We start from the raw sequence: 25,925 nt of genomic DNA on the forward strand, positions 1-25,925 counted from the left end.
TCATTCAAATATTTGTGTGTACTATGTGCCACACAATGAAATGTGTTAAAATATGCAAAATTAAGATGATTCCTTAGAGTGCAGGATCTGTTTTCTTCTTAAACATATAGTGTTCCAAAACTAATAAAAAATCTACATTGAATGAGGTTATAGGATATAAGTAAGACTTACAGCTCAGTAATGTAAAGTTCTGAGGTCTTTTCCATATCTGATATTTTTGGGGCTTTTTGGCACCGTTATTTTCCAGTAGTTTGTGATAGTGTTGGAAAATACTGCTTTTGTCTTCTTTGCTTTTCAGTTGGCCTACATACAAATTGTCTTTGGGTCAACTGTTGTAATCTTCTTTTTGTTTCCATAGTTAGGCCCCTGGAGTTTTGTTGTAAGTTTGTACAACATTCTTGTGCAGCATTCATTAAGGAATATTAAAAAGGCTTAAAGGCAGCACTGACAAGTACAAATAGTCACTGTAATTAGAATTAATTAGGATTTCTTAAATTTTCTACAGCAAAAACATAGAAAATGGCTCAACTTACAGCTGTTTATGGAAACTGGAGAGACTAGATAACATTTTAAAATATTTTACAGTGTTTTCTCTTGGGTGTGTGTGTGTGTGTGTGTGTGTGTGTTGTAGTTGTTGTTGTGGGTGTGTTTTTTCCCCCAGTTTTTCAAAAAAGTATTTCTTCATTTGGAAATTTCATGTATGCATGACTTTGAACTTAGTGTCTTAGGATTTGAAGTACAATGACAAATAAAGGAAAAAAGGGAACTCAGTACACGGAATATAAATTGGTATAATGGAAAAAATACTGGATTTGGAGTCAGGTGTTCTTGTTCTGTTTTGCCACTTAGCTGATTATGATCTTAGGCAAGTACTCATATTTATCTTCAAATCTCAGCTTCCATATTCTTATTCCAGTGGGGTATTTCCTGATTTCTCCCAGCATCCCCAACCAAATTAAATCTCTCCATTGTAGGCTTTCTCTAGTACCTATACTTTATCTTCAAGGTACTTTTTATCTCTTGAAATGATATATTTTTGTGTTTATCTATATTTGTTTAATTTGTTCTTCCAACCTGAATTACAGTTCATGGGAGTATGGTGTGTATCTGTTTGATTCATTACTACCTGTATTTCCTTTAGCACCATGCTGGATACATGATAGGCAGTCAATAAATATTTTTTAAATAAATAAACTATTTAATACTTGTCATATGCTGAGATATCCTCACTGATATAAAACTCAACCCCCACACCACACCTCTTCTAAAAAGCTGCCTTTGAAAGTCATCAGAGAGGGAGAAAAACCATGAGACTCTTAACTCTAGGAAACAAACTGAAGGTTGCTGGAGGGGAGGAGGGTGGAGGGATGGAGTAACTGGATGATGGGCATTAAGGAGGGCACGAGATGTGATGAGCACTGGGTGTTATACACAACTGATGAATTATTCAACTCTACATCTGAAACTAATGATGTACTACTATATGTTGGCTAATTGAATTTAAATTAAAAAAAAATTTTCATTTAAAAAAACTGTCTTTGAGAAAATCAGGCTATGAGAGGCTCCCATTACCACCTCCTTAAAGATATGTAGGAGTACTTTTGATTATGAAATTGTACACTAACTTTTATCTTATTTGCTTCACACAACTCAGTGATATGATAGGCTGGCCTTGACTAATAGATCCTATTAGTAGGACCATATATTTTGATTCGTGTCTAGCACAGGGCCTGGCACATTGTTAACACTCAGTGAACACTTGATAAATAGGTTATAATTTGTAGTTTTTTGAAGTGCCATTATAAAAACTTGGCATGTTTTTATACAGCATTTTTTAAGTTCTTTGTTTTATTGAGAATGATTACATAAAAAGTTATAAATATTGAACTTAAGGAATAAATTATCATTTTCGTTTAGTCATTTATTTATGTTCTGGTCAGAGTAAGATATTGAGATTTGAATTAGTTTTGAAAGACAAGTGTATGTGGACATGATATCTTTCCAGTAAATCTTGCAACTATTTCTGTGCCTACATATGTTAACATTTTTATAATTGGCTTCCAAATGACAAACACAGATGGCCGTAGTCTGAATTTTCAGCATGTTTTAGAATAAATGTTTTCCCAGTAATTTAAAGTTTATCATTTCAATATCAGATGATTAGCTCATTGAGTAGAGTTTTTGATTTTTGCTTATCTGCTAGCTTGCCACTGTTCAGATTTAAAATAAAAATAGCTCAGATAGGTATAAGGAATTAGACTTATGTTATGGTCTTATGCCTCTCGCATTTTTATGAAATAGAGCTCTTGCTGAAAAGCTATTCAGAGCATTATATATTTATTTTTAAAATAAATAGTATCATTAACATTATTAGTTTCAGTTGTACAATATGATTCAACAATTCTATGCCTATACAAGTGTTTTCTCATTCACCTTTATCTGTTTCACCCATCTCCCTACCCACCTCCCCTCTACAATTTCTTCTTTGTATTTGAGAATCTTGGTTATTTATCTTTTTTCTGTTTGTTTTGTTTTTCAAATTCCACATATGAGTAAAAATATATAGTATTTGTCTTTCTTAGTCTGACTTATTTCACTTAATATAATCCCCTCCAAGGCTACCCACATTGTCTCAAATGATATTCTTTCTCTCTCTCTCTCTCTCTCTCTCTCTCTGTTTTATCTTTCCTTTTTTTTTTGAGAGGGAGAGAGATGGGGGTAGGGGCAGAGGGAGAAGGAAACAGAATCCCAAAAAGGCTCCACATTTAGCACGGAGCCTGACACAGGACTTGGTCCCACAACCCAAGACCATAACCTGAGCAGAAATTAAGTCAGATGCCCACCTAACTAAGCCACTGACACCATCTCATTTTTAATGGCTTATAATATTCCATTGTATATTGTTCCACATCTTTCTTATCCATTTATCTATTAATTAACTGTTAGGTTGCTTCTGTATCTTGGCTATAGCAAATAATGCTGCAATAAATATGGGGTCTATGTGTTTTTTTTAAATTAGTGTTTACAATTTCTTTGGGTAAATACCCAGTAGTGGAAGTACTGGATCATATGGTAATTCTATTTTCACTTCTTTGAGGAATCTCTGTACTGTTTCCCACAGTGGCTGTGTCAATATGTATTCCCAGTAAACATGCATAGGGTGTTTCTATTTCTTTCTATTTCTCTTGTTTTTGATTTTAGCCATTCTGACAGGAGTAAAGTGATATCTCATTGTGGTTTTGATTTGCATTTCCCTGATGATGAGTGATGTTGAGTAGCTTTTTATGCACTGTTAGCCATCTATGTGTCTTCTTTGAGAAACATCTATTCAGAACCTCTGTTCATTTTTAGTCTGTTTTTTTGGTGTTGAGTTGTAAAGTTCTATGTACATTTTTATGAAATAGAACTCTTGCTAAAAAACTATTGTGGGCATTATTTTTGAGAATTAATTTTGTCTTGCTTTGTATTGTTTTGCCTGATGGAGAAAGAGATGATGAGAGGGATTATTTTGTGTTTTGATTCATTTAATTGCCAATTTTAATTCCAAGACCATGAAACTTTTCTAGATAGTAGAATTAGATATGCCTGTTATATCGTATCTTGTCTGGTTCTTTGGAACAGTGCTTAAAGTGATGTTTTTAGTGGTGATTTTTCTGTAAAAAGATAAGTTATCTTTTTTTACTCAACATGTATTTTTTTAGTACTGTTCCAGACTTTGAATATATAGCATTGAACAGAAGTCCTTACCCTCATGCTGTTTACCTTCTAGTTAATTGTTCTGAAAAAAATAGTATGACTTTGTGTAATCAGTACTAGGCCTAAAACAATGTCTTGGTAATTTTATGTCCTTAGAAATGATTTGTTCTAAACACCATAAAAAAAATTCTGCTCTTTAATTTTTATTTATTTATTTTAAGTAATCTCTATTCCCAAGTGGGGCTCAAACTCATGACCCCAAGATCAAGAGTCACATGCTCCTCTGAGCCAGTCAGGCACCCCAATTACCATTCTGCTTTTTATTCACTATCAATAACTTTCTCATTTGGGTTCATTTAGTAATGGATACTGTTGTCTCAGAGGTGTTTTTTTAAAAATCAAGCTTTTAAAAATATAGCTTTAGTTTTCTCCTTTGTTAGGTATTTGTACAAAAAATAAATATAAATTATGTATATAATTCAACAAGTTGGAATTTTAAACAGAATATTCATCTTTATCTATATTCTGTGCTCTAGGGACATATTTTCTAACACAGACAACATGGAATTTTAAGAAGTTACTGAAGTTGAACTTAAGTACCAATAATATCATTATTAGTATTTTTCTTGGCTTTGTGTTCTGAGGGATCTTTTTAAAATGATGTGCCTAGACTTTTGATTCTATTTTCAGATAATATGTAAAAGTGTTTCAGTTGGTTTATTTTTAAGAATGAATTTACTATCCTCCAAAGTAGTTTAAATGCATTCCAGCAGCTTAATAATGTACAAATAGAGGCAACTGGTCTTGCATCTGTTCCTTAAGCAGACATGAGGTAGAATAACAGGCTAGTTGCTAAATAAACTAGGGAAAATTTTTAATGTGATATATTTTTTTACATTTTACAAGGTCAGTGATTGATTAGATATTTCCGACTTATGAGTTAGATGTCTTTATTATGTAATCACTACTGCATAGCTGTATCCTTTTCATCTGGAACAGACAAAATAAGTATAAAATATGCTGTGTTTTATTCTCTAAGTTCTGGTATTTGTCACATATTTTGGTAGTTAATGATACCAACATCATTAAGACTTTTAATACTTAATATCATAAGAAATTTACTGGCCATCTTTATGCTTGGTCTAACTAATAGTTATATAATTAATATGCTGGTAGTAGATTTCCTATTTTTAAGGCACAACGCAGCTTACACCTATTCTTATGCTTTTGTTCTCTCAGTGATCAAGCCGCTCAAATTAAATTTAAGAATTGGTGGTTAGTTACTTCATATAAAATTTAGAAAATGTGTTGCATAAAAAAGGAAATTTCAAGTGAGCATAAGGAACAATACCTATAATCTCCACTCTGTAGAGATACCAAATTTGTGGTTATATTCTTCCAGAATTTATCTGTGCCTGTATGCACAATGTTATTAAAATTCAAGCTAGTTAGAATTACTGAAGGCTATGAGACTGAGCCCTGCTTGTCTTAGTTGAAAGAGATGCACACCATTTTCCTTTTATTAAAAAAAGATACTATTGCAATATTATATATACCACTGTCATAAACATCTTTATTATTTTTCCATATGTACTTTTTATATAAACATCTTTAAAATTGTTTGCATTAACATAATTTTAATTGAGTTAATCCAGTGTTACCCAAAGTATGTAATGCATACTTCTGATTTTAGGTGACAAGATATTTGTGACAAGATATTTTAAGATATTTTAGGTGATGGCCTGATCCAATATAAATAATAGTGAGTAGTATCATAAGGAAGTTAATACTTTTCCAGGATGTTTTTTTAGTCAATATGATTACAGTTAGCCAGAAGTCTGTTTGATGCTCATATATCCTTAATACTCCTTTAACACTTGCCTGTTTATCTTATCACCTTCAGCAGTAATACCTAGCTAAAATTTTAATAATGTAGTGTTAGTTTTCGTTATATTCATTTCTGTTTGCTATTTTCTTTTTTTTTTTTTTTAAGATTTTATTTATTTATTTGAGAGAGACAGTGAGAGAGAGCATGAGCAAGGAGAAGGTCAGAGGGAGAAGCAGACTCCCCTTGGAGCTGGGAGCCCGATGCGGGACTTGATCCCGGAACTCCAGGATCATGACCTGAGCCGAAGACAGTCGTCCAACCAACTGAGCCACCCAGGCGTCCCGTCTATTTACTATTTTCTTTAAGGAAATCACAAGTGATACTGGCTTTTAATTTATACCAGAATAGAAAGTCTCCTTTTAAAATAAATTTAGATAAGTTCACTAGTTAAAACATGTTAAGTTAATGATAAGTATACATGGCATTAGGAGATGGCAGAAATCCTTATGATGATACGAAAGTGATTAGGAGATAGGAAGCAGTGTTGTTTGACATTTAAATTATTTCAGTGTTTTTCCCATTAGAAACAAGGCTTCAGTGATCATTTGTAAAACTAAATCTTTTGCATGGACTAATTACGTTTAGTACAAATTAGTAGAAGTCCCAGAAATTTCACAAGGTAAACACATTTAGACCTCTTATATTTTTGTATAATTTTGAATAATCTAACAATAGTATAATCTAAAATAGATTATACTCTCACCGAGCAGTGAGAGTACCTGTTTTCCCTATTTTACGCAACTCTGGGCTAATTTTTTTCTTTAGATGTGACATTTTCAGTTCTTCTTAGTATTTGAATAGTAGTTAAAAAGAAGTACCTAATTTCTTTGCAATTCAGTAGCTGTATCAAGGACTATAACACCTGTCCTTTAGTTATCATTTAATGATGGTTTGATCTTATAAAGAAAATGACTCCAAAGATGCTTGCTTTTTTCACAGTGGTGCTAAAGAAGTAGTATCTCTGGGCGCCTGGGTGGCTCAGTGGGTTAAGCCGCTGCCTTCGGCTCAGGTCATGATCTCAGGGCCCTGGGATCGAGTCCCACATCGGGTTCTCTGCTCAGCGGAGATCCTGCTTCCCTCTCTCTCTCTCTGCCTGCCTCTCCATCTACTTGTGATCTCTCTCTGTCAAATAAATAAATAAAATCTTTAAAAAAAAAAAAAAAAAAAAAAGAAGTAGTATCTCTAATGATAAGGACAATGTCTTTTTTTCTGTAGCTTGCCCAGTTTCGACAAAGGAAAGCTCAGTCTGATGGGCAGAATCCTTCTAAGAAGCAGAAAAAAAAGAGGAAAACTTCAAGCAGCAAACATGATGTGTCAACATACCATGCTTTGAATATTGAGCACTCACAGAGTGATGAAATGTACATAAATAGTTCTCAGAGGGTAGGAACAGCCGTGACTCCTGAATCCACAATAATCAAACGTGATGAGGTCTTCTCTGTTGAAGTAAGTATTCATCTAGATTTTTTGAAAATTAGAATTCTAGCTGGAAAGTTGTAATGACAACACTCATTATCACCCTGTGCAATTTTTATGAGCTTGATTCAATAAACATTTGTAGTACAACTGTAATAACATCAAGGATTCAGCACCAAGGATACAAGGGTAAATGTGACATTCTCTGTCCTTTAGGAAAGTTAGTCAAGTGGGGAAGGCAGATTTAAGATAGTCTGTGTATTCTGATTACAGCTATGGTAACAAAAATGCATATGTACCCTAGAGTACCACGATTTGGGGGAATGCTAAATCAGTATTAGCTATCAGCAAAGCAGTAGGCAAGGCAAACTATGTGATAAAAAAGCAACATCCACAAGAACATGAAGTTATGATGTGACTTGGAAACTGTAGGAAGTTTAGTTTTAAATGTATTAGAATGATGGGGATGGGATGGTGGTAAAGGTGAGAGGCAGGAGATTGCACCTGGCCCATACAAGGCCCAAAATAAAAGCTAGCATTCTTCCTCTCTTTAATGGTATAATTTTCCAGAATAAGATGAGGCAGGACAATTTAAAAGTGGATTGGAATTGTGGGTGGGATGGAGATACCAACTAAAACCAGGAGTAGAGAAAACTGGGATGCTTAGGAGAAAGAGTGGTGGATGAGACAGATAATAATTATAATTTGGATTGTACCTCAATATATTTATATGGAAACAAAGATTTAGATAATATATAGGATTTGAGCTTTATTCAAAAGGTCAGGGGTGTTAAGGATTTGCTAAGAGTGGATCTTTTTGAGATTTTCCTACTCAGAATTTTTTGAGCATCTTGGGTATGTAGTTTAGTGTTTTTCATCCAATTTGGGAAGTTTTGGGGCATTGTGTCCTCATATATTCTGTCTACTTTCTGTCCCCTCCTTTGGGTCTCCTATTATGCATGTTAGTATGTTTGATATTGTTGCATAGATTCTCATGCTCTGTTCATTTTTCTTCATTCTTTTTTAATCTTTTCCCCAGACTGCATAATTTCAATTAAACTATATGGTAAAGTTTACTGATTTTCCTCAGATCTGTCAGCCCCTCTAATGAATTTCTCATTTGTTGTTTTACTTTTAAAAAAGTTTATTATTTTATGGGGTACCTGGGTGGCTCAGTGGATTGGGCCTCTGCCTTTAGCTCAGGTCCTGGGATCAAGCCCCATGTCTGGCTCTCTGCTCAGTGGGGAGCCTGCTTCCTCCCATCTCTCTCTGCCTGCCTCTCTGCCTACTTGTGGTCTCTGTCAAATAAATAAAATCTTAAAAAAAATTTTATTATTTAAAACTTTTTTTTTAAGAATTTATTTATTTATTTGACAGAGATAGATCACAAGTAGGCAGAGAGGCAGGCAGAGAGAGAGAGAGAGAGAGAGGGAAGCAGGCTCCCTGCTGAGCAGAGAGCCCGATGAGGGCCTCGATCCCAGGACCCTGAGATCATGACCTGAGCCGAAGGCAGCGGCTCAACCCACTGAGCCACCCAGGTGCCCTAAAAAAAATTTTTTTTAAGTAATCTCTACACCCCACATGGGGCTTGAACTCACAACCTCGCGATCAAGAGTTGCATGCTCCACCAACTGAGCCTGCCAGGCGCCCCTCTTTGGTTCTTTCATAGTGATACTGTTCATTTTGTAAGGCACTATCCTTATACTTTTCTTTAGGAATTTAGACTTAATTTTATTCACTTATTTGACTATATTTAAAATAGCTTGTTTAAAGTCTTTGTGTATTAAGTCCAATATTTGTGTTTCCTCAGGGACTGTTTTTACTGACTACCATTTTTTTTTGTATGTGGGCCATACTTTTTCTTTGTGTATCTTGTTATTGTTTGTTGAAATCTGGAATGATATGATACATTGTATAGTGATATGGTATGAAAACTCTGGTGGTTGGCGAGGTTTGCAGATGTATTTGTTACCTTTTTCTGGATAACAAATCAATGTTTGGGCTTCTCAGTGGGGTTATAGCATTTCCAGTGCAGAGTGTCTTGTTCATCATTTCATCCTTAGTAACACAGTTCTTAGTACACAATATACTATAACTGTTTAAAAGGCATAAGTGAATCAGTCATGAGAGTTGATGTCATGAAAGTATTTTAGATTTTTATTTATTTATTTATTTTTTTAGATTTTTTATTTATTTATTTGACAGACAGAGATCACAAGTAGGCAGAGAGAGGAGGAAGCAGGCTCCCCGCAGAGCGGAGAGCCCGATGTGGTGCTCGATACCAGGACCCTGGATCATGACCCGAGCTGAAGGCAGAGGCTTTAACCCACTGAGCCACCCAGGCACCCCGAAAGTATTTTAGATTTAAAAGAAGGTCCTATAAGTTAGGAAGCCCTGTGACAGAATTTTAGAATAGGCATGACTTACTACATCAGAGAGGAGGCAGAGTTTGGTACTGAGTGATGAATAAAATTTCCTTAAGTGTAGATGGTAAAGGAGATAGTGATGGTTCATATTTGTTGAATGAAAAGATGAAATCTCTAGGTCTCTTTTCTCACCTGTAAATTGAGATTCTTAGATTAGATGAGTGGGTGAACAGTGGAATCAGTGAAAATTTAAGTTTCCTCCTTGAGGAAACTTTCTAATGGTTCTAAACTGAGGGAAGCTCAGAAAAGCCACTCACTTCATATCCAAATCCCAGGGATGTATGAATGAAACAGGAATGTCTTAGAAAGTGTTTTATAAGCTGCAAAGGTGTTAATAACAACAAAGATTGTTACTTTTCTTCAAGTTGTTACTACTTTTCTGGCATCAAGATTTGGTGATTTTTTAAAAACTTTTTGTTGTTGTTTATATAATCTCTAAGCCCAGTGTGGGGCTTAGACTCACGACCCCAAGATTGAGAGTCTCATGCTCTACCAACTGAGCTAGGCATGCCAGTGATTTTTCTTTTTGAAGAAATTGGAACTCTTTTGAGTAACATTTTAAGAGTTTCTCTTATTTAAAAGAGAGATAAGAATTAGAAGGATGATATCTTATTTAGTTCTTTTGTCTTACAAATGATTTGTAATGTATATAAGACCCTGTGTGAAAGTGCCTCTTGATACACTTATATTTAGAAAAATGCTTTATGTTAAATATCAGATGTGTTAGTTAGCCATTGTGATTCATGGAGTGAAAATTTTAAAGCTTTAGGGGCATGTGGCTGGCTCACTTGGTGAAGCATGTGACATTTTGATCTCAGGGTTGTGCATTCAAGTCCTAGGTTGGGCATAGAGCTTAATTTAAAAAAATGAATAAAATAAAATTCACATACTTAAAAGTTTTTTTTAGATATTTGAATAATTTTTACTAGTTTTTTTAGTGATATTTTTATGTGAATTTTCTATCACACGTTACTAATAGTAATGGGTAAATAAAGTACCATGTTTGGGGGTGGGGAAGCTCTTAATGTAATTGGTTTTATTTTTGTTTTAGCCAGAAAGTGAGATTTCAACTACAGCAGATGATTACAGTTCAGAGGTAAGAATAAGTAATATTATGGTAGGTTGACTTTGTGTATTATTTTTGCGGAAACTTATTAATACTTTATTTCTTGCAACTCACATGCTTATGTATTTTTATAAATATAATGAAGTATAGCATAACAAAATACAGTGTAAATGACCTAGAAAACCTGAAAGTTACGTATTTCTCTATATTTTTTTTCATATTGCTAAGATCTTAAATCTGTTTGAATACCTTAATTAGAGGCTTTTACGTCTCTAGGAAAATGATACTGAGATTTTAGGATTAATGATTGTCATAAAGTTTCCGTATTAAACACAGTAAATATTTTATTATACAGACTATTTCATATTCTGAGTAATGCTTTTTACAAATGCTCGAATTCTATATAATTACATATATTCATTTGATGAAATTAATGCTGCAGTAGTGATTTTTAATTTAGCTGATAAAAGCTAATGTAGACATTGGCCACATTAGGAAATACCTTCTTTATGTGTTATTAATAAATATATGCCATGCTGTTACCTTTTTCTTATTGTTTTAGATATCATTGTTGTTTCTTTGGTCCACAGTTTGAGGACTTGGTAAATTATGAATGGTCAGCAACTCTGTTTTCCATAAGTTTTGTTATATTGTTGGTTTCTAATACCAAAAAAAAAGACAACTTCATGTTCTAAAGTGAACAGATTACTGTTTTAAATTGCAAATGGGAGTAAAAACTTTGACATTTCAAAAGTTTAATGTGCTTAAAAGCTGGGAATATACTTATTAGTAATCTGATCAGGAAAATAATTAACCAGGGTTGAATAAATAAATTAGTACCTGATTTATACTATGTAAAGTTGCCTGTAGGGGAAGTATCTCAATTTAAAATCACAACTTGCAATTCAGAAAATCTGGCCTTGTGATTTTAAATTTGGGGCTTTATATGAAAGCAACCCTGTTTTCCCCCCAACCCCCATAATGGCTATATTCTTTTTTTAAAAATTAAGGAGGGGCTGTGTTGTGATGAGCACTGGGTGTTATATACAACTAATGAATCATTGAACACTACATCAAAAACTAATGATGTACTATATGTTGGCTAACTGAACATAATTTAAAAATTATTTTTATTCGTTATTTTTAAATTGAAGTATAGTTGATACAGAATATTTTATTAGTTTCAGGTGTGCAACATAGTAATTTGACATTTATATACATAATAAATGGCTCCCACAGTAATTGTAGTTACCACCTGTTACCATACAAAATTATTGTAATATTAACTCTCTTCCCTATGTTGTGGGATATTCCACATCCCTGTAGCTTATTTATTTTATAACTGGAAGTTTGTACCTCTTACTCCCCTTTCCCTATTTCACCCATTGCCCTATGTTTCCTCTCCATTGGCAACCACCAGTCTAGTCTGTTGTCTGTATTTATGAGTCTGTTTCTGTTTTGTTTGTTTGTTCTGTTTTTTAGATTCCACATATAAGTGAAATCATATGGTATTTGTCTTTCTCTTTCTGACTTTTTAAAAAATATTATTTATTTATGTGATTTCTACAGCCAGTGTGGGACTCAAACTCATGACCCCAAGATCCCAAGTGTCAGATGGCTGTGCTAGCCAGGTGCACCTTTCTCTGACTATTTCACTTATCCGTGTTGTCACAAATGGCAAGATCTCATTTGTTTTTATGGCTGAGTAATTTTCCATCATATAAATCTATGTATATACATATACATATATAGACACATGCACACACATATATATGCCACATCATCTTTATCCATTCATCTGTTGATGGATACTTAGGTTTGCCTCCATGTCTTGCATATTGTAAATAAAGCAATAATAAACACAGGGATGCAATATATATTTTCAAATTGGTGTTTCATTTTCTTCAGGTAAATACCCAAAAATAGAATTAATGGATCATATAGATCTGTTTTTAATTTTTTGAGGGGCTGCCGTACTATTTTCCATAGTGGCTGCACCAATTTACATTCCCACTAACAGTGTACAAGGGTTCCCTTTATACCACATTCTTACCAACGCTTGTTAGTTTGTGTTTTTTTTTATTTTAATTTTTATTTATTTATTATTATTTTTTTAAGATTTTATTTATTTGACAGACAGAGATCACAAGTAGGCAGAGAGGCAGGCAGAGAGAGGAGGAAGCAGGCTCCCTGCTGAGAGAGCCCAATGTGGGACTCGATCCCAGGACCCTGGGATCATGACCTGAGCCAAAGGCAGGGGCTTTAACCCACTGAGCCACCCAGGCACCCCGTTGTGTTTTTTTTTTTTTTTTTAAATAGCCATTCTGACAATGGAGGTGATATATCTTTGAGCTTTTAATGTGCATTTCCCTAATGATGAGTGATAATGAGCATCTTTTCATGGCCTTTTGGTCATGTGTATATCTTCTCTGGAAAAATGTCTATTCAGGGCCTCTGCTCATTTTTTTAATTGGATTATTCGGCTGTTTCCTTTTTTTTTTCCTTTTTCTTTCTTTCTTTCTTTTTTTTTTTTTTCCTTTGGTGTTGAGTGCTATGAGTTCCTCTTGTTAAATTTTTAAAAAAGTTTTTTGGGGTGCCTGGGTGGCTCAGTGGTTAAAGCCTCTGTGTTCGGCTCAGGTCATGATCCCAGGGTCCTGGGATCGAGCCTCGCATCAGGCTTTCTGCTCCACGGGGAGCCTGCTTCCTCCTCTCTCTCTCTGCCTACTTGTGAGCTCTGTCTGTCAAATAAATAAATTAAAAAATCTTAAAAAAAATTTATTAGGTTTTTTACTTTAGTGTAGTTAACATACAGTGTTATATTGGTTTCAGGTGTATAATATAGCAGTTCAGGAATTCTAAACATTACTTAGTGCTCATCATGTTAAGTGTACTCTTTAATCCCTATCCCCTATTTCACCCATCCCCCCCATTCCTCTCCCCTATGATAACGATCAGTTTATTTTCTGTAGTTGAGAGTCTGTTTCTTAATCTGTCTCAGTCTCTTTTTTCCCCTTTGGTCATTTGTTTTATTTCTTAAATTCCACATATGCATAAAATCGTATTGCATTTGTTTTTTTCTAACTGACTTATTTCACTGGGCATTATACACTCTGTTGTGAGGTTTTTTAAATATATTTTGGATGTTAATCTTTTAATGGATATGTCGCTTACAAATATCTTCTCTGATTTAGTAGGTTGCCTTTTAGTTTTGCTAATGGGTTCCCTTCATTGTGCAAAAGTTTTTTAGTTTGATGTAGTTTCAGTTATTTAGTTTTGCTTTTGTTGCCCTTGCCTAACAAGACAGATCTAAAAATATATTCCTGAGACTGAGGTGTAAGAGTTTACTCCCATGGTTTTTTTTAGGAGTTTTATAGTTTCAGGTCTTTAATCCATTTTGAACTTATTTTTGTATATGGTATAGGAGTGGTTTCAGTCTTTTGTATGTAGCCGTCCTATGTTTTCAGCATCACTTATGGAAGAAATGGTCTTTTCCCCATTGTGTATTTTTGCCTCCTTTGTCATAGATTAATTGACCATATAAACATGGTTTTTTCCCCTAGGCTCTCAATTCTCTTCCATTGATCTATGTGTCCATTAGAATGTCAGTACCATACTGTTTTGATTACAGTAGCTTCATAGTATGGCTTGAAATCTGGGACTGTGTTCCCTCCAGCTTTGTTCTTTCTCAAGATTACTTTGGGTATTTGGGGTCTTTTGGGGTTCCATACAAATTTTAAGATTATTTGTCCTAAGTTCTGTGAAAAATGGTATTGGTATTTTGACAGGGATTGCATTGAATTTGTAGATTACTTTGAATATTATGGACATTTTAACAGTATTAATTTTTTGAACCCATGAGCATGATATATGTTTCCCTTCATTTGTGTCATCTTTGGTTTCTTTCATCAGTGTCTTAAAGTTTTCAGAGTACAGGTCTTTACCTCCTTGGTTAGCTTTATTCTTGTATACTAGAGCAGGAGTCATTCTTTGGAAGGTGCTTACCAGGGCAGTTGGGTTGGTTAGAATGACTCTGCAGGGCTGGGTAAGTGGTTCTAGGAAGAGAGTGTGTCTAAATTGGGGCCCACCAGTGTCAAGCCAGCTGGGCTGAAGGAAGGCAAGAAAAATAGTGCCTGCCAGCATTTCCATTCCCAGAGAAATTTCCTGCAGATCCTTGCCCCTGTGGCACATGCCCTAAAATTAATAAATCGCCATGTAATATAGTCCAGGCACTTTTCAAACTGGTACCTCTGAGTTGTGTCTCTGAGCAGGTGCTATTGTATATTGGCCTTTTAAGACAGAGTCTTGGTTTCTTACTGCCCTGCGCTATCCCAGAGTTAGGCTCATTTAAATCCAAATATTTATGGAGGCTCATATTCCCAGTGCAGATCAATAGGATGAGGGGTGCTCAATGTGGGGCTTGAGCCTCTCACTTGTCAAGCAGGACTTTCACACCTGTGTTATATCTCCTACTTGTGGGTTGCTGCTTGGGATGTTTAGTTTCTGATTTCATCTCTGCCCCTCCTACCCTTCTCCATGTGGCTTTTTCTTTCTGTCTTTAGCTATGGAAGAGCTATTTGCTAGTCTTCAGGTCATTCTCAGTGAATTGTAGTATATGTAGTTGCAGCCTTGATGTGTTCATGGGGAGAGGTGATCTTGGGACACTCCTACTCAGCCATCTTCTCTCTCTTGCTAATGCCTTAATTCTCATAGTTTGTCTTTCTTGATTGAAAGTTTCAGGCATTTTTTTTTTAAAGATTTATTTATTTATTTGACAGAGAGAGATCACAAGCAGGCAGAGAGGCAGGCAGAGAGACAGGAGGAAGCAGGCTCCCTGCTGAGCAGAGAGCCCGATGCGGCACTCGATCCCAGGACTCCGAGATCATGACCTGAGCCGAAGGCAGCGGCTTAACCCACTGAGCCACCCAGGCGCCCCTAGTTTCAGGCATTTTTTTGGCCTGAACTGCCTATGTCTTTGGGACACCCCAGGACTCCACAAAGTACATTTTTCTTCTTTACACTCAGGTGAATTTTTTTATAAGCCAAGTGGCTATAGATCAGGCCATCTCTTAGATGCCTCTGAAATTTGGATAAAATTTATATAGCCATTTTCTCACTTTGAGATAAGACAGTAGCTTTAATTTTTATTAATACAGCTTTTAAAAGTAAGGACATCAAAAGATTGTGGTTTTCAAGTTCTCTTTTTGAAAACAGTAATATAAAACTGGTGGGAATTATGAGGCCCAGAAGAATGTATTGAAACTATTTGTCTGTGATACCTAGTAAATCTGATGTGTTTTGAAGTAAGGTACAAGTAATATTTAAATGTAATTCCTGCAGTAAAAGTTAGAGTATGTTGACCATTGTTGAACAAGAAATCGTTACTACATGTATATGTGTGTAATTTCTATGTATTTGCATATGTAATCAAACATATGTTTTATTGTTATATACATGAATAAATATATACCTATACATACATATGTATTTTTTTTTCCAAACAAAAATTTCAGGGAAGAGACATCTCTTTACTATGTGACATATCCTTTGATACTTTCTCTTTTTAATGGTGGTCACAAAAACTAAATTGATTAACTGATTTATAATTGGACAAAAACAGTTACTTAGAAGATTACACTGAAAAAAGATATTTCTGAAATAATTTTTGACAGATTGACCTGATTTGATTATAACCTTTGTGATATTATATAGTTTGGGCCTGGAATCATGATGAATTATTCTGTGACAAAGTTACATATTCTCTTTGTCCATAGAAAACAGTAGAAAAATTGATTGTGAAATGTTTGAAAACCTCATTAAGGTTGCCAGTGTGGAGCCTGGTTGACTCTATGGTACTCTGGCCTAGTTTTGAAGCTTCAGCTATTCCCATTAATGATGTTAAAACTGGTTTGACTGGGCACCTGGGTGGCTCAGTGGGTTAAGCCGCTGCCTTCGGCTCAGGTCATGATCTCGGAGTCCTGGGATCGAGTCCCGCATCGGGCTCTCTGCTCAGCAGGGAGCCTGCTTCCTCCTGTCTCTCTGCCTGCCTCTCTGCCTGCTTGTGATCTCTCTCTGTCAAATAAATAAATAAAATCTTTAAAAAAAAAAAAAAAAAAAACTGGTTTGACTGAGCTAGACTTAGGAGGAACTTCTAAGCCATAGTCACCTTAGTCACCAGTAAGCCAAATTTGTAAATTGAGGAATAAATATCACTGTTAAGATTTTCCTTTTAGAAATTTTAAGGAATTATCTCTTAGTATCACACCCTCCCTGCCAAAGGAAATTCCTTCCTAGATTATAACTTCATTACGATTGCCAGATTTGCAAAGTTTAATAATCTTGGCTTTGTTTTCATTGGAGCATTTTAAAAATTTCAGAATTAACAGTTTTGAATTGTAGGCCACATAATTATCCTGTATGTTTTTAAAATATTGCTGTCATTTTTCTGATGTGTAGGGAAGTGAGGTAATAAAAAAGAACAGAGGCTCTGGAGCCTTGTGTTCAGATTTCACCGTCATCACCACCAAGGTGTTATCAACCCAGGCCCATCACTTTAATTCTGATACATAGTTTTTTCACATGTAAAACAGTGATATCTACTCCACAGTGTAGTTGTGAGGGTTATATTTGATAATATTTAGTATGGTGTTTGGTATAAAAAAGATAATCAGGGGCACCTAGGTGGCTCAGAGGGTTAACACCTCTGCCTTCATCTCAGGTCATGATCCCAGGGTCCTGGGATCAAGCCCCACATCGGGCTCTCTGCTCGGCAGGGAGCCAGCTTCCTCCTCTCTCTCTGCCTGCCTCTCTGCCTGCTTGTGATCTCTGTCTGTCAAATAAATAAATTAAAAAATAAAATAAATAAAAAAGATAATCAACAAAGTTTGCAGTTTTTTTACTGCTCTTCAGTAGAAATATGCTTTATTTTCTTTCTTTTTAAACATTTTATTTACTTATTTGACAGAGAGAGATCACAGGTAGGCAGAGAGGCAGGCAGAGAGAAGGAAGCAGGCTCCCCACTGAACAGAGAGCCCGATGTGGGGCTCGATCCCACGACCCTGGGATCATGACCTGAGCCGAAGGCAGAGGCTTAACCCACTGAGCCACCCAGGCGCCCCAGAAATGTGCTTTATTTCCCCACTAAATAGATGGAATGTGTGATGAGAATTCTTTTAACAAATTATTCTCAAAAGGATTTCAGATTCTGATTACGTTACTTAGTTTGGGAATTTTATGCAAATAGATATGGTACACACTTAATTTTCTTGACTACTTTGGCTGGTATTCTCATTGGATTGAATAATGGATTCAGGCCTAGAAAGAATTGACTAATATTATCCTATGATACCTATGATATTTAATGAGATCTCTTCTGTATAAATATACACTCAATTACATGTGCCAGAGAAATCAGACTGAATAAAAGATGCCCTTCTTGGGGCGCCTGGGTGGTTCAGTGGGTTAGAGCCTCTGCCTTCAACTCAGGTCGTGGACCCAGGATCCTGGGATCAAGCCCTGCGTCGGGCTGTCTGCTTAGTGGGGAGCCTGCTTCCTCCTCTTTCTCTGCCTGCCTCTCTGCCTACTTGTCATCTCTGTCAAATAAATAAATAAAATCTTTAAAAAAAAATGCCCTTCTTACAAATTAATTTAGATTACACATAGTCTGCTCAGTCCCCCGTGAAGGGACATTTCATATCCAAAATGTTGTATGTACATGAAATATTTTTATGGATACCCTTTGAGCAGGGTTATTTGGAGAAAGTTGCAAATGCTAGAGGCAAACTATACACATGACAGGTAAATAAATATGCTTTGCTAAGTATGGAAAGATAAAGTGATAGTAGGGCAAAAAATCTCATTATGGATTTCATGTGATTATTCAGTGCTTCTTAACCAAGTCACCTATACAATTCATGATATTTATGAAATGACTGGAGTTAGAGACATAGCCTATAGCCATAAAGTTATATAAACTTAGCCTTTTCACTTTTTTTTTTAACTTCACCTCATTTTCTTTTTCTCACTCCCTGCCTCAGCTCTGTTGAGGTATAATTGACAGTTAAAAATTATATATATTCAAGATGTACAGCATGGTATTTGATACTCACCTTTAACTTTAAGTGGATGATCTTAACCTCATTAGTTACTTGGCTGCAATTCCATGAGTCACTGAGGCACATTGAAGTCCTATAATTTTCATGAACTTTTATGAACCTTCAGATTCTTATTTTATTAAAATATACATTATTAATATTTTTGAATGTAAATAGTACCACATTAAGTATAATAGGATAAGATATTAATAGTGAATTAGTCTTGGGGCGCCTGGGTAGCTTAGTGGGTTAAGCCGCTGCCTTCGGCTCAGGTCATGATCTCAGAGTCCTGGGATCGAGCCCCGCATCGGGCTCTCTGCTCAGCAGGGAGCCTGCTTCCTCCTCTCTCTCTGCCTGCTTGTGATCTCTCTGTCAAATAAATAAATAAAATCTTAAAAAAAATAGTGAATTAGTCTTTTGTGTTTTTATTTTTTTAATTTATTTTATTTTTTGTCTTTTGTGTTTTTAAACTAACATCCACTGGAAGGAAAAGGTTTTGGTGTAAAGGCCATGTTATGGTTATAAAAATTATCTTCCTCTGATTCTTTCTGAATTGGTATCTTTATGAGGTGATACTTACCTATACAGAACATTTTAAATTTGAAAATGTACCTTACTTATACTTTCCCAAGTCTTCATGTTGTCCATACAGATTGAATAAATCTGTAAATTCAGAAAGAATTTATTAGTATAGCCTAGTGGTTAAATAACTTTGACAAATGCCACAGGAAGAAAAAAAAGATACTAAGAAAAAGGCTTTTTCTTCACCCGGGTTTATCAATCTGATCTTCATGTTTCAAGTTACTAATTTACTTTCATATTAAGGTTTACCAGATATAGTGTTAGAAGACTAATATAAGAAGAAGGGATGAAGGGCCCCTGGGTGGCTTAGTGGGTTAAAACCTCTGCCTTTGGCTCAGGTCATGATCCCAGGGTCCTGGGATCGAGCCCCACATCGGGCTCTCTGCTCAGCAGGGAGCCTGCTTCCTCCTCTCTCTTTGCCTGCCTCTCTGCCTACTTGTGATCTCTGTCAAATAAATAAAATCTTAAAAAAAAAAAAGAAGAAGAAAGGATGAATGCTCTAACCTTTAGATATCAATAAAGTAATTATATACATTAAAAAATAGAATAATGCTAACTAGTAATGATCCCAGTAGTCTGCTGGGTATTTCTATTCTAACTTCAGAATATAGTTTGTATTAGTTTAGTTCTGATGAATAATCTTTTATTACCTATTTACATAGTATTAAATTTTTTAAAAATGTATTAATAATGATTTTTATGTTATAATAATGTATAATTAAGTTTAAGAAGCCAATACATAGGAGTTTTTTTAGTGTAATTTTCCTTAAATTAGAGAAAAATTAAGCTGAACTTTGGCTATATTATGTGTTAGATACAGTCATTATAAACTGATAAATTATTATAGTTATATTATCTCCACCTAAAGTTGTATCCTTGCTTAATATGATATTTGAAGATATTCATAAAATCCATTTCATTTAACTATAACTGTAAAAATTTTAGTAGATGCTTATCAAAGTGCTTCATTTCAGAATCAAGAAAAGCTAATTGAAATTTAGGAGGATTTAATTGGAAAATTATTTCAAGTGACTTGATATTAATAATTTAAATAGAGTTAGTACTCCTGTCTTCTGACAGTTTTCACAAATTGCAAGGAATCAAATTCTGTTACAGAACTCTTAGCTAGTATCTTCACTTTTTTTTTTAAATTTTAAGTAGGCTTCACACCCACAGTGGGCTGGGCTTGAACTCATGACCCCAAGATCAAGTCATATACTCTGCTGACAGAGCCAGCCAGGCTCCACAGTATCTTTACTTTTAAAAAGATGTAGTGCATATCCTAACTCTGGGATATTCTAGTCTATGTATTCCAGCAGTATAAACTTTATTATCTTGGATTCTATTAATGTAGAATTATGAATAACTAAGATGTAAGCAGAAGTGAAGTTCTTTTGTGCACTGTTGAGGGAAAGAAGGGTTTGTTAAATAGATTAATTGATCTGAAGTTAACCTCTGGCCATGTCAACCCAGGAGACATATGTTGTCATCCTTCTTCCCATCGTCAAAGTCTTTGATAGAGAGAGGCAATAATATGTTATGGAAAATCTCTGCATCATTCAGGGTTGGCATGGCTGGGAAAGTTGGGAGACTGTTTCTCAGCTATCTATCTCATACTTCTTGACAAATTCACCAACCTTCAGTGAATTTGCACCAGTAAACAATTTTACTTTAAAATGAAAGAGCTTAATCAAAAAACAGTTATTTAAATGATTATAAGGCAGATGAGAATTTAGTCACTTGAGGTTTATAATTACCCCTGTGAGGACAAACTGGAAACTGCTCTTAGAACTTTAATTCACTTAAATGAAAATGTATAGTATGGTGTTTTCTGCATTATAAGCACTCAAATGTTTTGGGAATCATTGGCATTTGAAATGATCATAATATCTTTTTAGATTTAAATTTAATCATTGTGTCTATTTTTGCCAATGAGGCATTTTCTTTGTGCATAAGATATGCGTGAATACAGTTAGCAGAAATATAACTGTTAACTTTAAATAAAATTCTCTCTGAAATCATAATATATCAGGAAATTGTTTTTGTACAGGTAAATGGTTGCAGTTTTGTGGTGAGAACAGAAAAGCCTACAAGTTTATTAAGGGTACAGTATTTAAAACTCTCACGATACTAATGTTTTATACTATTTAAAACCATCTGGCTCACTAACAAAGCTTTTTCCTGCATGTACTTCTTTCTGTGTGTTATTTCTAAATGCTTTTAATGTTTAACAAAACAAAATTAGCCACCTTTTGTTGTTATAAAATCTCAATTATAACAGATTTCACAATGTGTTGTTTTTGCTTTTAAGGTTATATCACAGTAATAACAAAGTAGGTTGTCATTCCTGTAAACTCTGAGGTGATAAGTGATATTTTAAACTGTGTTTTGCTATGGAATTCAGTGTTTAAATCCCTCTTCCTGAGGAATGTTGTTAGTATGAATTATTAAAAATTTTGGATTGATTTAGGAAGAAGAATTTGGTGCTGATGATTCTTATTCTGAACATGGAGCACAGTACAGTCAGACCCACCTAGAGATGATGGAAAATGAATTGGCTGGCAAACAGCATGAGATTGAAGAGCTGAACAGAGAACTAGAAGAAATGAGAGCCACCTATGGGAGTGATGGACTGCAGCAGGTATGTTTACTTTTGTTTTTGTTTTATTACTGAGACAGAAATAAATTTGAATGATCATGTATTACATTCTTTAAAGATGAGGTTTTTATTTTTTTTTATTTTTTTTTAAAGATTTTATTTATTTATTTGACAGAGAGAGAGATCACAAGTAGACAGAGAGGCAGGCAGAGAGAGAGAGAGGGAAGCAGGCTCCCCGCTGAGCAGAGAGCCCGATGCGGGACTCCATCCCAGGACCCTGAGATCATGACCTGAGCCGAAGGCAGCGGCCCAACCCACTGAGCCACCCAGGCGCCCCAAAGATGAGGTTTTTAAATAGTAACTTAAGTCATCTCATCATACATGTCCTTATACATACCACAAACAACCTTGCTTAATTTTTTAACTTTATGAGATAGCTAGGCTGACATCACTTTGGTAGGATAGGTGTTTTTGTAATCAGCCTGAGAGAAAATTATGGTGCAAACCACATCAGAATATGATGACCTACACTCATTAAAAATGTGTGACTTGCCATTTGTGGCAGTCAGTTATAAAAACAAAGTGGAAAAGGCCATTGATGAGGATGACAGAATACATTTCAGTTTCATCCTCTCCAGAAACAAGTGAGAATTGAACAGGTCTATGGTGATGTTGCCTAGGAACAGATTGGGACATTCCTAAATATAAAGGCACTTGTCCTTCTAGAAGTAGATAAATGGATAAGTTAGACCTAGTAATTTTTTTAAAGTTGATTTGGAATTAAAGCCCATTTCTGCAAGCTGATCTTTCAGATATGGACAAGAATAGATAAGGTTACTTAAAAATTATCATAATTCTGTCAGTGCATTTTGAATATTGTTTTTGAAGAATAGTTACCTATAGTAGTAATCAATTTTGTTTAAAAAATAAGTGTGGTGGGACGCCTGTGTGGCTCAGTTGGTTAGGCAGCTGCCTTCGGCTCAGGTCATGATCCCAGCGTCCTGGGATCGAGTCCCACATCGGGCTCCTTGCTTGGCAGGGAGCCTGCTTCTCCCTCTGCCTCTGCCTGCCACTCTGTCTGCCTGTGCTCACTCTCGCTTCTCTCTCTATGACAAATAAATAAATAAAATCTTAAAAAAAAAAAAATAAGTGTGGCACTTTTTATTTTCACTGATGTCTTTTAGTTACAAGAATTTGAAGCTGCCATTAAGCAAAGAGATGGCATCATAACCCAGCTCACTGCTAATTTACAACAAGCAAGGAGAGAAAAGGATGAGACAATGAGAGAATTCTTAGAGTTAACAGAACAAAGTCAAAAATTACAGATTCAATTCCAGCATGTAAGTATTACTAATAGAACAAAATTATTAGATTTTTAGTAATGAATTATTTTAAAGTGCTCTAATTTTCAGAACAAATTTAAGTTAGTTTAAAATGGATTTGCTTATTATGTATCATGTTGGAAATATGTGAATAACTGTTGTTCCGTTAACCTGAAGTTTAACTCCTAGTTCTTGCTTGGTTTCTTGCTGTTATTTTCTCTGTACTTCTTCCTTGTCTATATATTGAAAACCTACAAAATCTTTTAAGTTTGATTGGGTGGATTTTTGCAGAAATTAACATGCAGTCACATCTACCTTTTGCCAACCTTGTTATGATTTTATTTTAGTTTCCAAAATGGTAACTAGACAGTGTTCCATTTGCCTTTAATCAGAGCTGTAAGAATCTAATAGTATTAATCAAGTTTCTAATGGCAAGTACAGAAAATAATTTAAGGTAGCTTAAGCAAAAAGAGAGGAATCTAATGTAAGAATACGAGCTTATCTAAACAGAATGCAAGGTGAAGAAGATACAACCAGACATCTGAAAGGGATTAGAATCACAAATTGGAAAATCACCTGGAATCCAGGAAGTACTGTTTTTTAGTCCCCATTTCTTTCTGCATGTTTGCTGTAGTCTTGGCTATCTCACTAGACTACCTTCTCTGCTTTACGATAGGAAAGATAATCGTATTGGTTCGGCTTGGATCTTATTGATCAGCACAGTCATCTGATAAGCTACAGCAGTATGTTTACTGGAGTTTGAAGCCTATGAATCTAGCAGATTTCCCAGAGAGCAGTTGTGGCCCAAGTAATACCCTAAAAGTCATCTCTTCCTTAGTGCAATCTCTTCAGAATTTAACTTGGAGGTTTCCTTCTGTTTTCAAGTTACAGGCTAGTGAAACTCTAAGAAACAGCACTCACAGTAGCACAGCTGCAGATTTACTACACGCGAAACAGCAGATCCTCTCTCATCAGCAACAGCTGGAAGAACAAGACCATTTATTAGAAGATTATCAAAAAAAGAAAGAAGACTTCAAAATGCAAATTAGTTTCTTGCAAGAGAAAATTAGAGCATATGAAATGGTATGTTTATTTTAAGGAAGTCAGCCAATGTGTAACAGCTATATAATTGAAGTTTGTTATACAACTGTTTATCCTTTTTATTCTGTACATGAATTACAAAATTTCATAATTAAGAAAGGCTCTTTAAGTATGCAAAACAACTTTCAAAAGCAATTGGGAGTCTCATAATAATAGTTTTTAAGATAATACTCATTACTGAGTTCCTTTGGAAGTGATCAACCTATGTTAAAGTGAGTTCTCAGGAGAATCTAAATTTATAAACAGAATATTCCATTCTTACTGTTTTTTCACCTAAAGATATTCCTACTCACTTTACCAGTAAAGTGATTACTTTATAAAGAATTACAAAGTAATCTTTATAAAGAAATACTGAAGATATTTCTACTCACTTTACCAGTAATGAAATTCTGAAAATATTTCCATGACAAAATGAAATTTTATGGATTTTAATTAGAAAAAACTACAGTAGATTCTGTTTATGGTAGTTATGTTTTATAAAGTTGCCTAGAGCACTTACATAGCAAATAAGTCCTCATAGGGAAAAAAAGGGGGAAATATATTTATTTTAAATGTTTATATTTGTTTATATGTATATACATACATACATGTATGTGTTTATACACAGGCACACATATACCCTAGGGACTATATTTATATATACATATATGGATACGTACACACAACATATCTCATAGATTATAATCTTAAATCCTAAAAACAACTCATCCTGGTAGATTATATTTTGTTTACTTTCAAAAGAGAAAATGCTATTCACAAGTGCTAAGTTACTTGCCTGAGACTGCCCTGCTGACACCTGTCAGAGTTGTGACTCAAACCCGCATAGCAGGCTCAGAACCCATATTTCTTGTGCTATACTGCACTGCCCCCTGTATTCTCCATCCTCTTCTCCATCCTTGCTCTCCTAATGAGTGAAAACATGAAGTCAGAGTGTAGTTGTGTTGTTCGACGTCAACTTTGGAAGCATACATATCCAGCAACTCAAATTTTTTGCTGCTCTATGCATTTCTGTAAATGACTATGAGTATTGATTTTGAATTACAAATAAATTTTAGCAAGAAGATGGATTTGCAAGTAGGGAGTCTGAATAATTAGGACAGACTGTATATATAATATAGTACTTATTACAAACTTAGTTCTTCTGCAAGAAATTGAGAAGTAACGAAGAAAAAAATATTGTTTAGATTATAATAAAGTTATTTGCTAGTATTTGTTTTTGTTTACCTGGTCCCAGGCAATATTCAAAGCATCTTACACATATTAACTCATTGAATCATTGTAATAACTTTATGAGATAGAGGTTGTGTCATTGCCCCCATTTTACAGATGAAGAGATCAAGGCAAAACAAGGTAAGGTAAATTGCCTAATCAGACAGGTAATAGTTGGTAGAGCCAGATTTCAAAACTAGGCAGCCTTATTCCAGAGACTATACCCTTAGGAAAATATGAAACATACAAATTTAAGCTACTGAAATTATGAAATGGTATGCTTTACAACCAATGTAACTTAAAAATCTTTAGATAGGTGTTTACAGAACACCTATTTTGTACCAGCCTCTTGCAGAAGATAATGATGCCTAAAATGTGCCCTTTTCTTCACCGGACCTCATGGTTTAGTTTGGCACATACACAAGATAACACAAAACAAGGGCAAGCATAGATAAAACGTGTTTTGAGTAGGTCTGACTTTATAAGGGAAGTGACTCAGGATGGCTTTAGGGGTAGATGATATTTGAGGC

The 25,925-nt window shown here is 34.9% G+C and overlaps 1 protein-coding gene across 10 annotated transcripts in view; it reads left to right on the forward strand.

Moving 5' to 3' along the window:
* AKAP9 (A-kinase anchoring protein 9) overlaps nucleotides 1-25,925 on the forward strand; it is a 161,840-nt gene that overhangs the window by 16,770 nt on the left and 119,145 nt on the right. For 9 of the 10 annotated variants that reach the window (XM_047696033.1, XM_047696042.1, XM_047696043.1 and 6 more), the window contains 6 exons: nucleotides 6,800-7,030; nucleotides 10,478-10,522; nucleotides 21,215-21,268; nucleotides 21,635-21,805; nucleotides 22,948-23,103; nucleotides 23,971-24,168. In XM_047696033.1, coding sequence (XP_047551989.1) covers nucleotides 6,800-7,030; nucleotides 10,478-10,522; nucleotides 21,215-21,268; nucleotides 21,635-21,805; nucleotides 22,948-23,103; nucleotides 23,971-24,168 — 855 coding nt within the window. The remainder of the gene's footprint in view (nucleotides 1-6,799; nucleotides 7,031-10,477; nucleotides 10,523-21,214; nucleotides 21,269-21,634; nucleotides 21,806-22,947; nucleotides 23,104-23,970; nucleotides 24,169-25,925) is intronic. The other variant, XM_047696035.1, reaches the window with a different exon arrangement.

Source organism: Lutra lutra, chromosome 11, assembly GCF_902655055.1.
Source record: "Lutra lutra chromosome 11, mLutLut1.2, whole genome shotgun sequence".
Lineage (NCBI taxonomy): Eukaryota > Metazoa > Chordata > Mammalia > Carnivora > Mustelidae > Lutra > Lutra lutra.